Source organism: Perissodus microlepis, chromosome 17 (assembly GCF_051167445.1).
Source record: "Perissodus microlepis isolate ML-2025 ecotype Zambia chromosome 17, ASM5116744v1, whole genome shotgun sequence".
NCBI lineage: Eukaryota > Metazoa > Chordata > Actinopteri > Cichliformes > Cichlidae > Perissodus > Perissodus microlepis.
This window is the reverse complement of record NC_140477.1, coordinates 14,877,419-14,893,387: the sequence shown is the minus strand read 5'-3', so window position 1 is coordinate 14,893,387 and position 15,969 is coordinate 14,877,419. Positions and strand designations below refer to the sequence as shown.

The 15,969-nt window shown below is 38.8% G+C and overlaps 1 protein-coding gene across 1 annotated transcript; it reads left to right on the top strand.

Moving 5' to 3' along the window:
- The first annotated feature begins 1,365 nt into the window (after nt 1-1,365).
- Nucleotides 1,366-15,769, top strand: mtpn (myotrophin). Its single transcript, XM_084910120.1, has 4 exons — nt 1,366-1,726; nt 4,922-5,035; nt 5,884-5,967; nt 14,390-15,769. Exons 1-4 carry the CDS (start codon nt 1,655-1,657, stop codon nt 14,474-14,476), a joined length of 357 nt encoding a protein of 118 aa, XP_084766246.1. The 5' UTR covers nt 1,366-1,654; the 3' UTR covers nt 14,477-15,769.
- Nucleotides 15,770-15,969: the final 200 nt, after the last annotated feature.

The window sequence follows — 15,969 nt, the reverse complement described above, 5'->3', positions numbered from 1 at the left end:
CTGCACATCCCATTCCACCACATCCCAACGGTGCTCTATTGGAGATAGATGTGGTGACTGTGAAGCCATTTAATTACAGTGAATTATATACTTATATACTTTAATTATTTATTTAAGCCAGGATGGGCCAGTGCGTTCCTATTATTTATGCCAAGCTGACCTGACAACGATTTTACAATCTTTTATTGTTCAGTTCTGCTGAACCCCTGTCAACTGCAGCCTCAGTTTCCTGTTCCTGTTAGCTGACGGCCAGTGTAGTTGTCTGCTCTTCTGTATACTTTGGTTTTAACAAGTAACAGATGTGAGTTACGGTTGCTTTTATATCAGTAGGGCCATTTTCTTGTGATCACTGGCATCAACAAGCCATTTTTGCCCAGAGAACTGCCATCCACTGGATATATTCTCTGTAAGTCCTACACATACTTAGCAATTTCTGAAATACTCACAACAGTTTGTCTGGCATTAAAAATCATGCCATGCTCAAAGTCACTCCAACCACCTTTCTTCCCTATTCTAATGCTTGATTTGAACTTCAGCGGGTCATCTTGAACAAGTCTGTATGTCTAAATGCGCCGAGCTTCTGCCATATAATTGGCAGATTAAATATTTGTGCTAGCAAGCAGATGAACAAGTATACCTAATAAAGTGGCTATTAGGTATATGTGACGTCTTTCTTTTTTATATATCTTCAGGTGTTTTTTGTGTTCTAATAATAAAACCACTTACAGGTGAATAAAAAAAAAAAAAAAAAAAGACTGCTTTAAAGTGGAAATAATGTAGCTCAAACCCAGGCTGTGCTCTGAATAAAAATGAAACTTATGTTGAAGGCCATGTCGGTTCACAGCAATTTTGAGAAAAACGAATATGGTGTTTGGTCATAGCTATTTAAAGACATGTGAAACTATGATTTTAACTTCCCTTGGTTACTGTGGCGCTATGGCTTAACATGACAATGTAAAAAGAATGTAATATAGTTTGCATTTGGATTTTGTAACTAGGCATATGTGTTTGTTTTCTTACATCGTTAACTATAGTGGAGTTGAATGTTTTTTGTCTGTTTATTATTTCTATTATTAAAAATTTTCAGTTAAACATTTCTGAAAAACAGTGAAAAGGTGTATACTCAGTTGTGAAGACAAAGTGCGAAAATACATAAATGCAGAACCAGATAAGGAACGAATTTCCGTTTTACTTTACATGGTAACAAAGAAGCTTATTTAATTATAATTTTTTGTATATGTTTATTCAGGAACTGTAAATAATTGTTACAAATTAGGGATATTCAAAAACCCTGACGAGTCATATGCGTTGCATTAAGTAACTCCTTCTTCTTATCGTCACAGAACAGCATAAACTTCTCCATAAATATTCTCTTCCGGGTAACGGCATCGGAAATATTTCTGGATTGCAGAAAGGCGGATACCTGTTTGCTACTTTGCCGTTTAGAACTTTTCGTGAACCATTTTTCCCCGTCACTCGTCATTGAGTCGCCATATCGAACAAAAATTATTATTCTGAGTATTTTTATTTAACTGAAACTGTGTTAGCCTCGGCGAGAGTAGTAGTTTTCTAGCCTCAGCTAGCTAACTTTTAACACACTAGCAGATAAGTTGTCAAACCCCCGGCAGTACAACACCGAACCGACAACAAAAAGATGTGCGATAAAGATCTGATTTGGACACTGAAGACCGGGGACCTGGATGAGGTCAAAGCCACACTGCAAACGGTAATTTAGCTGTTATTTGACTTGCCCACTGTTGTGCATTTTTGACTACTGGCAGCATAGCTAAGATAATCAACGCTAGTTCGTAGAGCTGCTAGCGAGCTAGCGTTAGCTGGAGTTGGGCAATTTTAAGTTAGGTAATCCAGAATTGAAAAGCTGTTGGGACATTCTGGGTCTGTAACATTAACGGTAATGTGTGCACCTTTAAACTGGCTTTAATTCGTCTTACGGGTAACGAGACGTGTTTAAAGTTAATCCATTATCACTTTCCGCTGAGAGCAACTTGTTGGTTAGCTAACCAACTATGGTATCTGTTGGTACGTGACACGGGTAACGGCTCTTGACACCAGTAACAATGTTACTGTAACTGGGTGTTTTAAGCACAGTATGTACGTTACTAGAAAACGCATATTACAGTCTTCTATAAGCGTGTTGTTAAGAGAGCTGAGGCAAATGTCTAGCTATATGCTAGCGGCTAATCGAGCAGACAGGGCCAGTGTCTAGTCAGCTTTAGTGGGCGGTGGTCTCAGCTGTAGTCTAGGAGATGGAGGCTTGGCTAATAGCAGCAGCAGCGTTCGTTAATGCCAGCATGCTCTTTTTGGAGTAGCCTGATGAGAAGGTTTCTGCCTATGCTTACCACGCAGAGATGTTTCTGTAAAACAGCTACCTTAGGAAACACGCCTGCATTCGGATTTTGTAGTTGGGTAGTAGCTGGATAGTTTTACTGCCACATATGATTTACACTCAGTTGTTTCCCACAAATGACTAACTGAATCTATATTTGCTTCCTCATAAAGTACAGCTCACTAATGTGTTTAAATTGTAAAATGCTAGTTTCCAATGTAAATTTTACAATACGTGAAACTACATATAGTTTTTGATCAAACTCTTAAAGACTGATAATGCTCAGGATGTTGGTGACTTTTGAGAAGACAGAAGCGTTTTCTTTTTTCTTAGTGTCTTATTCTATTTGTTTCATCAACTATTAATCACGTGTTTGTATAAGTGACTGTTTACATACTCATCGTGATCGTCATGGTAATTTGGTACTTTAAACTATTTATTTCAACTGTTCTTTTTCCAGGGTGGAATAATTTTACAGCATACAACTTTCCACACAGGGTCAAAACTATACATACTGTCTCAAAGTATGTGACATATTTTAAGATTCTCTTACATACAGCAAAAGAACAAAAAATTAATTTATTTTTTAGGTTGTCTGAGGTAACGCTGTACTTGTTCAACTTGGCACCATAAAGTGCTTGCCACTGTTTCTATGTAGTCACTGATATTTTTTTTGTTTTGTTTTGTTTTTCACCTTGAGTCTGTGACGTCAAGAAAAACACAAGTTTTTAGACACAAATAACTGTCCTGTTAATAATATGTATTAATCAGAGGAGCTTGCAAAGAAAAGCGTCTGGACTTCTTTAAGTTGCTTGAATACGTTTCACCTCTCATCCGAGAAGCTTCTTCAGTTCTAAGGTCAAATGGCGGAGAGTCCCAGATTTGTCCGCCATTTGACCTTAGAACTGAAGAAGCTTCTCGGATGAGAGGTGAAACGTATTCAAGCAACTTAAAGAAGTCCAGACGCTTTTATTTGCAAGCTCCTTTGACTACGATGACCTTGGATGACTGAGAACCTTCACAGACAATATGTATTAATGTTACAGACAGGCAGGACTGATAATTTTTGCTGCCTAGTTCCCACATTACCATTATTATTATTTTATTAGTAGCCATACCGAATAACCTTCAGTGTTCCTGAAAGGGCAGCTTTAGTGACCTCTTCAAATTCCTGACAAATTGTTGTTCAGTGTTGTGCAGATCAACTACTTGAGCTGCCAGTGTAGGGAGGGACTGTGTGAAGTTTTGTGTGCGTGTGTTAACTGCAGGAGGCGAAGACCGCACTATAAGAACTGTTGATATAAACCACCACTACAAATGATTGACATGAGCTCATGATTACAGTTGGTGACTTCTGAGAAGTGAGGTTTCTTGTGTTCAGCTGTAATTGTGTCATTGACGAAACATGTAGATAAAAATAACTAACCTTTTTCTATAGTATAAATGGAGCTCGTTTAATTTTATCAACCACTGAAAGTAACATTTAAACATTTTTAGAGAAGTTTGAGGTTTGATATCAATCAGCTACAGGACTTAGCAAGATGAGGTGTAAGGTGAAACATTGTGTTCGGTATGTTGAATTTGACCTACAAGGATGTTTTTGATAAGGCAGTGCTGCGGTGTGGATTCTGTTTCAGAAATATCTAGTGGTAATAAAACAGAATTTGTGTGCAACTGACCATGTTCATCTGACCCCAAGAAATGGCAGAGAGTAAAAGGAAATGTGGTGGTTTGTTTTTTTCAAAATGTAACCTTAAAGTTTTAGGTCTACATAAAACTGGATTTATTTTATGTACAAGATTATATTGAGTCCTTTCACAACAGTTATTTCATGAAACTAAATATATATGTGTGACATTACTGCCATATTAATTCAATGTGTCTGCTTCGAAAAATTCATATTTGGAGATCTGTAGCAGGTTGAGTCTTCATTTTATGCTGTCATGGTAAATACTGTAGCAAATTTAATGTAGGAATTAGAGTCAGGAGATGACTATAATATTAATAATAATGTAAAAACTTGAGGTCATATGTAATCTCATACAGTTTTGATATCAATAATGCACAGTATTTGTCGATGCTGTTTGCCTAGTCTGTCCATTTTATTGCTATCTCATTAATGTTGATCTTAGTTGCCCCAGGAGAACCAACACCTGAGCCTTCATCCCCAGCTCAGGTGTTTATAATATGAAGGTCTTGTGTAACAAGATATTAATGCATCTTCTAGGGCTTCCTATGCTTCTATATTCTCGATAGTATACCCATTTTTCTGAGCTGATGAATGCTTTTCTTGCTTCACTTCCCTTCGTCCTTATACAGGCAAGTAATTATTCATATACTTCTGGGGAAAAGTCAGGACTGACAGCCCTCGCTGGGACCGATTTGTGTTTTATTATGGGTCCAAGCAGCAAAAAATGATTTAATAGATGTTACCTTCTTTTGAAGGGCTTTGATTTGTGTTTTCTTTTTTGTTTTTGTTTTGTTTTTTAAACTAAGACACAACATACTGGCTTGTGGCAATGCCACGTTAGGCAATCTCATCCCTGTTAATGTGTACTTTTTCCCCTTCTGTAGGCTGAGCATGTGAACCGGACCCTCGATGGTGGGAGGAAGCCGCTGCATTATGCTGCAGACTTCGGTCAGACAGATGTGGTGGAGTTCCTCATTTCTAAGGGGGCAGATATCAATGTAAGAGTTACAACTATCTCAGCTTCATTCTTTTTGCGTTAATTTTCCTACTGCTCAGCACTACAGTGACCACAAAAATAACAGAGCCTGTGTCTCCTTCCTTTGACTGTCTAATGTTTGGTTAGAAACAAACATTATTTGTTTCTTTAAACAAAAGCAACCTGGCTTTAATAAAACGGGGTTTATCATATACATTTCTACCCACTGTTCATTGGCTGCCAGGCCTCAGCAGGGGTTTTTTATGGGTCATAGTGGGCTTCTCATGAGTGACGCACATAACCACAATTGATCCGCTTGCAGTTAGGGCAGTGAGTCTGTGTTGCCTTACTTAACAGAGGTCTATACATTTCCTGTTATGTTTAGTAAATTAAGCCCCTCTTAAAAAAAGTTCAGTAGTAGTTCAGGTAATCTTTCTTTCGTGTGAGGCTAAAACCTCTTTGAAAGCCCCAAATTTTCTATGCTAGAAAACCCCTTCTCACATTTAACCTTGATGGCCCCTTGAGCCTTGTAGTTTCAGAAGGTGTGGTAGTGGCCTGATTCAACAAAAGTCTTTTAAATTGGTTTTTACCTTGAAAGCATCATGTGTTAGTAATTTACAATAAGACATGGATGCTTTAACTCTAATAATCAGGAGTAGGAAGTCTCTAAATCTTCCTTGCACAGGAAGACACACATCAGCACGGTGCATCTCACCCTTTGCTTAAAATTGGTATCTGCAAATCACAAGACTTTTTTTTTTTTTTAAACAAGATTTTAAAAGTGTAACAATATACAATCTTTGCTTTCCCTCCAAAGACCAAAAGTCTTCTTCTTCTCACTCATTCCTCTCTCATCCTCTTCTTCCACAGGCTCCAGACAAACATGGGTTTACTCCACTGATGACTGCCTGTTTTGAGGGTCATCTCTCATGTGTCAAGCTCCTGCTAGAAAAGGTTGGTGCCCTGATTGCGTTCATGTATGCGTATGCAAGCATCTGGACAAAGGAGTGCACTGGTGTCTTTCACCCACTAGTGCATGCTGACGTATCAGTGGTTCCATGTGAGCCATGAGTGCTGATGAGGTAACTCATTGGACAAAAAGCCCTTTAACACATTTCTATGGAGGCTGTGCTGGAATGTTCATAGAGCATCGCAGACTGTCGCTGCTGTGCACTTGCTTTTTTGTTGTTTGTTTCTTTCATTCATAGGAGCACTGCCGTTGGCTTCATCTAAGTCTCTGCTCCATCCCTCCACATTAGCCTCCCTAAGGTGTTTAGCTCTGGAAGTACCTTAAATGCTACTTAGGTCCAAAAAAATACATGCTGCCATGTGCAGATCTAGTCACAGCTGTGAGGAGAGGCACAGAACAGAGTCAGGCACAGCTGGCATTGGCTATAACACTACAACATAATAACAGGAATACTATAATAAATGTCCAATCTATCCAGCGTCATCTGGCCATAGAATACACATTTCTGCAGTTCCTTCACAGTTAGCTAGACAGACTCATTTGTAAGTGGGGAGCTTTCTTTTACAAAGTCAGTGTTTCTTTTTGCATGTCTTACCCGAATGTTAGACTCAAAAGTATATGCACTCCTGGCATAATGACACATCTTCTACCCATCAGGACAGCTGTAGCTACTGTTTCACTACAGTCCAAATGAGCCCGACTGCAGTTGAATTGATGGCCCTGTGGAGGATGAATGTCACACATTCATTTTAACACACACATTTCTTTTTCTGTGTACCCCTCCACTAGGGGTGGGCGATATAAACGATATACGATAGAAACGATATAAATTTGGCCAACGATAGAGATTTTGGCTATACCGCTCTATCGCGATAGCGCATGTTGATGATGTCATCAAGCTGCGCCTGTTTTGGTCGAAAGCATCCCAGCGGCTATAACCATTATCATCTGCAAATTATGCCGGGCGACAGTCATAGCAAAGAGATGAAGCACTTTCGAAATATGGGGAAAGCGAAAAACTGCGCTTCCTCCACTTCCGTAACATTGATTCATTAATGTTGAATTCTCTCGTAGCTGTTCTATTCCCATGTTGTTGCAATATATTAATAACTAACCTCGTATTGTGGATGAATAATCTTAGTTGTTCTCCTGACTGACGTTTGGCCCGTGTATAGCATCCTGCTATACGATTGCATTTGTCCCCAACCACCAGAATCCCTCACGTTAACTTTTAATGAGTGGAAAAAAAGTTGGTGTTCATCCTCCAGCTTCACTGTGCTAATGTTATGCTAACATAGCTGTGTCGCTAGCAATCACGTAGCACAACATTATATACCAGGTAGTCCAACTTCAGTAACCCTGCAAATGCCACTGCTGTTTAGTTTTCTGTCTTCATTTATGTTGGAAGTGGTAGCAGAGCTGTACGTTTTAATTAGTTTCAAAAATCTCTCAGTCAGAACATGGTATGTCATGTTTAGGTGTAAACTAGCGAGCTAACTTCCTGTTAACTTCTAACTCTGTTAAATGTAATAAATTCTGTTTTCATGGACGCATGGATGTTAAACTTAATTGTTACACCTGATAAAGCAGCAACGCTGATGATTTTATTAAAGATTAAGGAATTTAGACCGTTTTTAACTCTTAGTGCTCGTTTGACTTTGGGACCTGAAGGGGGACGGCGTTTTGGACCCAGATTACTCCGCAAAGCTCCTCACTACGGCAGCCGTAATGCTCTGACAATCCATCAAGCAGTGTGGCTTACCAAAGTTGTACTAAAACATTTAACAGATTTCTGCATGCCAAAATCGGTTCGAGGTCAGTAAGCACAACCAGAATTCACACATAAAGCACACTCTCGATTTTCGAGGAAATTAAAGGATTTTAAGTGTGCCTTATAGTGTGGAAAATACGTTATACAGAAGAAAAGAATATATCGCGATATATATCGTTACCGCACATGCTTCAAATTATATCGCGATATGAATTTTAGGCCATATCGCCCAGCCCTACCCTCCACCTTATAACACTCATGATGTTTAAAAGAAGCAGGTAGGTATGTAGTTGACTGGGTCCTCTATCTCGTTACATGTTTATTATTACATTTAAGTGGGGAAAAAAAGCTTATTTGAACAATGATGCAAAGAACATGGATGTTTCAGTCGGACAGCTTAGCTTTGTAAATGTGCTTCAAACAAATTTGTCAATTTTCATAGTTTGGCTTGAAATTTGGAAAATGACACAAGTACACCACCACTGATTGAGTGGAGTTTACATTGTGGAAGACTGCATCATGTCATGAAAAAGCATCATTCAAAGGCTGCTCCAGACTGTTATGTGTATATGGGAAGAATTCAGAGAGAGAGTGAGAATCAGGGGCCTGAGGGTGAGTGAGCAGCTGTCTGTTTCCAGCCAGGCTTAATGAGGCAGGGTAAATGAAAGCTCCTCTACACAGTTGTTTCACAGTAGCATCAAGTAATGGGAAGTGGGGAGGGGTCACACTACAGAATGGGGAAGTCACTTTTTGCAGTCTTTACAATCTCATTGCCAGCAGCCAAACAGACTTTTTAATAGGTTCACAGGTTGAATGGGACTTTGAAGAAGGCATTTGAAAAGAGGAAACCATAATCTGTATATGGGGAAACAACAGTGTTTTTGGTTAGAGAGGCATGGTTGTGGTATGCTACACCAACTGATTTCAGTTAATCAGCTGTATTAGTCCTGCATTTTTGGCAGCGCAGCTGCAAACTCTGTCCTGCCTATCAACAAAGGCACCAGAATCTTGTAACTAGTCAGCCAAGAGCGGAAGACTGTTGTCAGCTGGCAATCAGCACTAAGATAAACTGAAGGAAATAACGGACAGGAAAAAGAAACTATATACAGCAAGTCATTTGCTATAAAAGTTGCTAGCATGTCAGCACGCATTTGACATTGCATGTTTCTGACTTAAGTATACATTTGACTCAGAACTTTTTATTCCTACCATAGACCATATTTATATCCAATGAGCTATTATTTAAGCATTGAAAGATGACACGTTATAGAATGATTGCTTTGCTGAAACTAAGCGGTGTACTTCAAGTTAAGATCTGAGCTGTCACTAGATGATGCATTTAATGTCCCTAAGAGTGTTAATATCACACAGCCACATTTCACTTTCACATTACAATGAAAAATTTGGGTTTTAAAAGCTCATTTTGTCTCTTTAAAAAAAGACTTCATTATTGGCATTTATTTTCCTTAATTTCTTCTGCTGCCAGTCACAGATCATCCTTCTGAGAGTCGGAAGCTCCTCTGCATTTAAAATAGGCAGCTGTATCATGTAGTGCCTCATCTTTGTAAATCAAAGACCTTTAGGTAAGTTTTGTTTTAGAGAGGGATGAAAGCACAGCAACTTAAGAAAAGGTGTGTGAGTGATTTATTACACAAGAAAAATGAGTTTTGTTATGACAAGGACTATGACGAGGAAATATGAATAATTTTACGTTGATTGTCTTGTTTTCATAGTCATTGTAGATCACAATTGTAAATTTAAACTGAAGTCTCTTGAATTATCCAGCTACTGGTAGACTTTCAAAAAGCTAGTATCATATCAGACAAGACAGGTGGTCCTAATTCATCACAGTTCTTGATTTTATAATAATTCCAACTAAGTACCATCAATAATTAACACTAGATGCTAATAGTTGCCACAGGGAGCAGGTCTCAGTATATCCATATGACAGCTTTGAAAACTTCCCATGTATCCCAACATGAGATTAATAGATATTTCAGAGCTACACCAATGATAGTGCTAGTGTAAATCCACTCTGTCTGGCAGCACCTGTAGCTGTGCACAGCTGCCACATTGCACTGGATAAAAGGAGCCCACTGAGAATACTGAATTGTGACTGTTGGACTGTCAGACATTCTTGTGTTGGCAGATTAAAAATGGCGTGGTTCCCTTGTGCATCATGGAAGCTGACCCCTGCCCCCAACTGTGTGCCGTGTTGTTGTTGTTAATGAATTATGAAAGGCCATTATTACCCCAAAGGTGACCCAGCTGTAAGATCCTGGCCAAGAGTGCTGACTACCGCCTGCAAAGACCAGCCAGTTAATTTTAGGTCAGCAATAAAAGGGCGTACACACAAATACACACACATTTTTCTTTTAATGGAAACTTGCTATTGTCTAGGAAGAAGTACAGTACTGTTTGAAGTCAGTTCCTGTTGTTTTTGTGTCTTTTACATCCCTAAAGGTTTCCTCCTTTTTTCTCTCTGCCCTTTATGCAAAGAATGGATGGAACATTTATCCTAACTGTATAGATAATATATATACACACACTAGTATAAAACATCTTTCACTTGTCACTGAAGTGTTTTTGTTTTTTGAGGGGGGTAAAAGTGCACACTTGCGGTCTTTATTGCTTCATATGTTGAGATTACCATAAATTTATAAAAGGATTTGATTTCCCACCCCCCACCGTATCCAGAGCCTTCCTGGCACATCCTGTCGTAATACATGTATTGATCTTATCCTTATCGCTGGGTGTTAAAAATTTGCCCTTTTAACTGCTCAGTAATGTTTGATTGCAGACAGCAGGTCAATAGTCTGATGAAAATCTTGTGCTTCAAATAGGTTTTGAGTGAGGCTTTGGCTCAATATTTGAAGACTTATGCATTCCATTCACAACAGTCATAATGAAAACTTAATGGACATTTTGGCATGTTGGTGGCATTACTGACCCACTGCTGCTTTGTATAGCTGTATAATCCAGGGTGATTATGTATCTTATTTTGACTGGAGACACGCTGGGAGTCTATTCTTGTTCATTAGTCTGTGTCTCTATTGGCCATCAACGTCTTTGACTGGCTAGTGTTTGGACAGTGAGGTGATCATGTGGCGTCATTATTCAAGTTGAGTAAAGCTCATTACTCTAAGTGGTGTCAGGAGCGTGCCAGTGAGCTGCTTGGCCGTTGGGGGTAGCGTGGTGTATCCTGAAAGGCAAAAAAAGGAAGACTGTGCCAGCACTATTACTGGAACTCGACCATAAATACTGATATTAAGCATTATCTCTGGCATGGTTCCAGTATACACTTTTTCGCAGTATGTTTGGTGATGAGAAGGTAATGATTATGTGAATGGTAGAACCTAAAATATAGTGGTACAAATTATGCAGTTGTGTTTATTATATAGAAGGCTTATTTGTCGCCAAGAAGGCAGTGATTATTAGTCAACATGTAATGCTGTTTTTTGCAATCTTGATGAGGTCTGTAGGGTTGATTAAGTTTGGACTGAACCAACAACTAATGACCTCTCCAGAGCTGGAGAAAAGGGAAGTGATAAAGAGAATCATCTCCATTCCTCTCCTCTTTACTCAGTAGTAAGACTGGGCGATATATCTAGTTTTTTAAAAAGATTGATTGATTTTTATACGAGATATAAGATGTGACAATATCGTTTATATCGATATAGTCTATGTTGCGTTATAATTACACTTGTGGAGCTGCTGGTTTGCCTCTCTTTGGTCCACTTTTGTCTCTACGCAACGTTACTCTGTCCCGCCTCTCTCCTTCACTGAAAACAACTCCCCCTCCCCATCGCTTCACCAGCAGCCAACGTCAAGATGCTAATAATTTTTTTCTGAGTGATTTTTTTTTTTTTTTTTTTTTTTTTTTTTAAAATGTACATCTACACTGTATGTTAATAAAAGTGCCTGTGTGACATCTGCGACACATAGCTTTGACTAAGAACTCCCTTTTTTTCTTACTTTATTGGTTTAAAAAAAATATTGAGGTATATATCGTATATCGCCATCCAGCTAAATAATATCGAAACATGAAGTTTGGGCCATATCGCTCTACCCAGTAGCACATCAGAGTAAGAGATTATGGTAATTGGTTATCAGGTACCTGGTATGCATGAATCTGCATTTTCAGGGAAAGTTAACTGACAAAAGAACAAAAATTGTTTAACTTGTTAGAAGGAGTAGACTTTGAAACTGTGATAAATGAAAAAAGATTAAAACATTATTATCAGAAAAAAAAATGTGTTTTTTGCCTGGCAAGCTGCCCTATCTCTGACAAGATGAATTACATTGAAGAAACCCTTTGTTTATTTGCAGGTAAGGTAGGGGAGGGAAGGATTTTTTTTATTTATTTTTTGGAAATTGAAAGATCTGGCTACCAAAACCATCGTTTTGTTTTGGGGTTTTTTAACACTGCAGGATTTGATTAAAGACTCAATTTCACACAACTTCACTTAAAAAACGTTTGTCATTGTTTATTTTGTAGTTGATAATGTACAGCTTTTGTGTGAGATCAATTCTTCATTATACAATGAAGACTGGCCCCACTTAAATTTTTTTCTGCACAGACAACCAAATCAGTTATCATTTTGTTCATTAGTGAGCTTTATAGAAGCTGGTTGTCAGATTTTGTTCCCCTTGAAGAGAGCTGTTCCACTGTCTCTCCTTGCATCCATGTTTTATGTCCCAGCTAAGACAAGTTAGCTGTCAACCATCATCATTTTTAACAGACATGGGAGTGATGTGAATTTTATTATGTAATCCTTTGCAAGAATGCTTAAAAAAAGACAATTTCATAAATTTAACTTAATATCTCTAACAGACATGTTTGATACAATTAGAATAATCAGATAAAATGTATAAAATTCACATTGAAAAAGTGAGAGAACAGGTCTCACTAGTCTTCATACTGCAAGTGTTGCATAACAGAGCTCTAACATGTTTAACTAGAGTGTTGACAGGAGCATTATGCCAAGAAATGTGAAGTATGTTCCGATGGGGGGGGGGCCCTATCTCTCATTTTGTCTTCCATTTCCTTACCAATTAGAGCTGTAGATGTGACAGGTTACCAACTCAACCCTGGTAAATCCCTCTCCTCGCTTTATGCTCTGTTGCTCTTGTGGCATGGAATTTGCTCCCAGATAACCATCCTCCTGCTACCGGGTACTCGAACTGGGGCACATTGTTTTTGATGCCCTGTTTCTCTATGCAACAATAGCCTCTCTCTGCCTTGGTTCTGTAAGCTCTTTTGCTAAGAGGCTAAACTTGGCAAGCTAAACAAAGGGACGCGTTTCCACTGCAAGGCCTTCCACTCCTACTTTGCCATTAAGTCTGTTGTCACTACAAATGCATTAAAACATGTGGCCTGTTTCTTTCTCTCTCTCTTTGTTTTTGTGTGTGTGTCTGTGTTTTTTGTCCGTATTAATCTAAATGGCTATGTCTTCTCCCATCTCCTTCACATTGATTCTGTTATCCCTCAAAGCTTGAATGGATTTGTGTCTCAGTGTGTGTGACTTCAGCCCCTCTTAGTCATGCACTCCTTTCCATTGATCTGATGGCCTCTGAATGTGGCAGCTTTATGTCTGAATGACCACCCTCACTTTTCTGTAAAGATCTTTCATGCCACAGCCTTTCTGCTTCCCTAAAGCAGTCAACTAAGGGAAAGTCTTGTCCTTGTTGTGTTCATGATTGTCCTACATACCTTTCCTGTGTCCCTGAGTATGCAAGGGTTCGACTAATGTAAAATTCATAATCGGACCGTGAATGCAAGGCTTTGTTTGGACGTCGGCATGCCTGCCAGTTTGTGCTGGTTCTGCACTATAATTGAACCAAATATACATGCCTCCTCCAGGTGGACTACCTGCAGCTTAAAGAAAAGTATAACAATAACTACACAGCCACAGTGTCAGAGTCAGAATACACATATTATCACAGCTCAAATGAGTAAGGGGCTAGTCTAAAGTAAGTCTTGTCTCTCTTCCTTTGGCAACTACCGTAACTTTAGTCTGTGAGTTTTTCACTCGTCTTTCTCAAAAAGTGAAAGATGCATTTGTACACCAGAACAATTGAACCTGTGAGATACTTTATAACTAACTTGGCCTCTTTTCAGTTGAATCTTATCAACTGATTCCTGATTTTAATGATCTTGTTCATTAGGGATGTGTATGCATCTCTTCTCTCCCCCCCTCCCCCCTCCCCCCTCCGACTGAGCTTTTCCCATTTCTGGAACAAACCTCTTCTGATTTCGCTTTAGCTTGGCTTCCAAATGCATCTACTCAAGGCTCAGTGCTCGGCCAACAGTTTTGTTTTTGAGGAGTACACAGTTCATCTCTGAAAACTAAATCACAGCTGGTGCAATTTGTGTCCAAAAACTATGCTTCGATTTTAATCCCTTGTTTTGGTTTCCTTAATCTTCCCAGTTCTTCAGATGTGGGTAAAACGAATAAGAAGTGTGTATGAAAGAGTTTGGGTCTGACTAGTTCTGTATGGCTCTTAAGTAGCCACGCAAGCTTTGGACATTGTTCACGGCGGCGTTATCAATGCAGTATTTGACTGTCACGTTTGAGCAGATGTCACTAAAGTTTGAGGCACCAAGTAAACATTGTGTCCCCTCTCCTCCACAGGGAGCTGACAAAGACCAAAAATCACCAGACGGCATGACTGCCCTTGAAGCTGCTGCTACTGAGCCCATAAAAGCTCTGCTCAAGTAAGACACCACAGTGTGGGAGGTGGCTGGGCAGCTGTATGAACGGGCACTCAAATGGATGCAGTGATCTCCTGAGAGAAGATGGACTTGCCCCTTTGACCCTGATCAACCTCTGTCTCAACAATGCTTTTGTCTGTTTGTTGGAGGTTCATTTTGTCTGTCTGGTGGTCTTCCTTACATTGTAATTTCTCTTTTCCCCAGGTTTTTGGGATAGGATTTTTTTTCCCCTTAGTCCTCTGTTTTTAGCCATTTAACAGAAGGACTCGTCAGTTATGTCTCCCTTAGGGACCAAACACTTGGGGAGTGCTCTTGAACCTGGATCTTAACACTGCTCAGATTAGTAACAGACTCTATAACACAAACACAAAGCTTTCATATACGAGTAAATGCACATCTTTTTTTTTTTTTTTGCAGTTGTGTTGTAAAAACATACTGAAATTAAATTGTAATGGATCAGTAGTGTGTTAATATTTTTACAACTTCACAGTTTAAGTATTTTATGGCCAGGGTTTCTCATGAACATTACTTGCACTGTACTATACTTGATAAGACTAAAAAGATTAAGTTTAATTATGTTAACATTTCATTATGTGTGGCCTCTTCCTGTACTTTAATTTTTTTTATAGATAGATCAAATTGTCCCTCAAATCTAAGCTTAATATTTTAGAGATGTTGGCTGAGGGAGGTGCAAAGGTCAGATTTTTCTTTTCTACTTGGTGATGTATCACTTACATATCAAATGGTGTTTTATCCACAAATTTTACATCATTAAGGTATTCTCTATTCTTTGACCAATCACCATGCTGGCTAACTAGAATGACTTGAATGTTGCAATTTTCAAACGTGTTACTCAATCCCTTTTGAAGCAATGTTAACAGCACATAATAGGATTAGATATTTTAGAACTTTGTTCATTTTGCCGCCCCTGGGTGAGAGTTCAGAGCAAAAATTCCTTTTCCCTTTTTTTTTTTTTTTTCCTTGCAGCTTCTCTGAGTATTTTGTAACTAATGGGCTCTAGGGGTTGTAAGTGATGGGTTAATGGGGGTCAGATTTGAAAGTTGTTGGTAGGGTTTTTTTTTTTTTATTCCCCTTGCCTTGTTCGTTTTTTCGGTTCAAAGCCCTGCCTGTTTTGCTGCATGTCAAAACTGCCTCTGCTTTTATGCTATGAAATGGTCACTGTCCTCTTGGTTGCTTTCAAACAAATTACAACAATGCAATAGACAAAAAAAAGAATGCTCTTGCTGACTTTGTTGTGACAAAAGTCTGTAAAAACAAATAAAAATATAAAAAAAAAACACATCTGTCATCAGTATCCATTTTCCTTGTAAACTGGAGAGGGAAAGGGCAAAGGACTGTCAAAAAGATGTTTAAGATTAATGCTGGGTCAGCTGTGAGAATGCTTTCTTTATTATCTAAAGCAGAAGCACATTTTCTGTGGCAAAACGCATTCCCTTAAATTTGTCATATTTCTGTTGTGCACTGTGGTGACCTTTAAGT

Excerpts from the sequence above, each read along its gene's own strand:
- mtpn (XM_084910120.1), top strand. The coding sequence starts at position 1,655 with ATGTGCGATAAAGATCTGATTTGGACACTGAAGACCGGGGACCTGGAT. Across the intron at positions 1,727-4,921 it reads TCAAAGCCACACTGCAAACG|GCTGAGCATGTGAACCGGAC; the intron begins GTAATTTAGCTG and ends CCCCTTCTGTAG. Across the intron at positions 5,968-14,389 it reads TCAAGCTCCTGCTAGAAAAG|GGAGCTGACAAAGACCAAAA; the intron begins GTTGGTGCCCTG and ends TCTCCTCCACAG.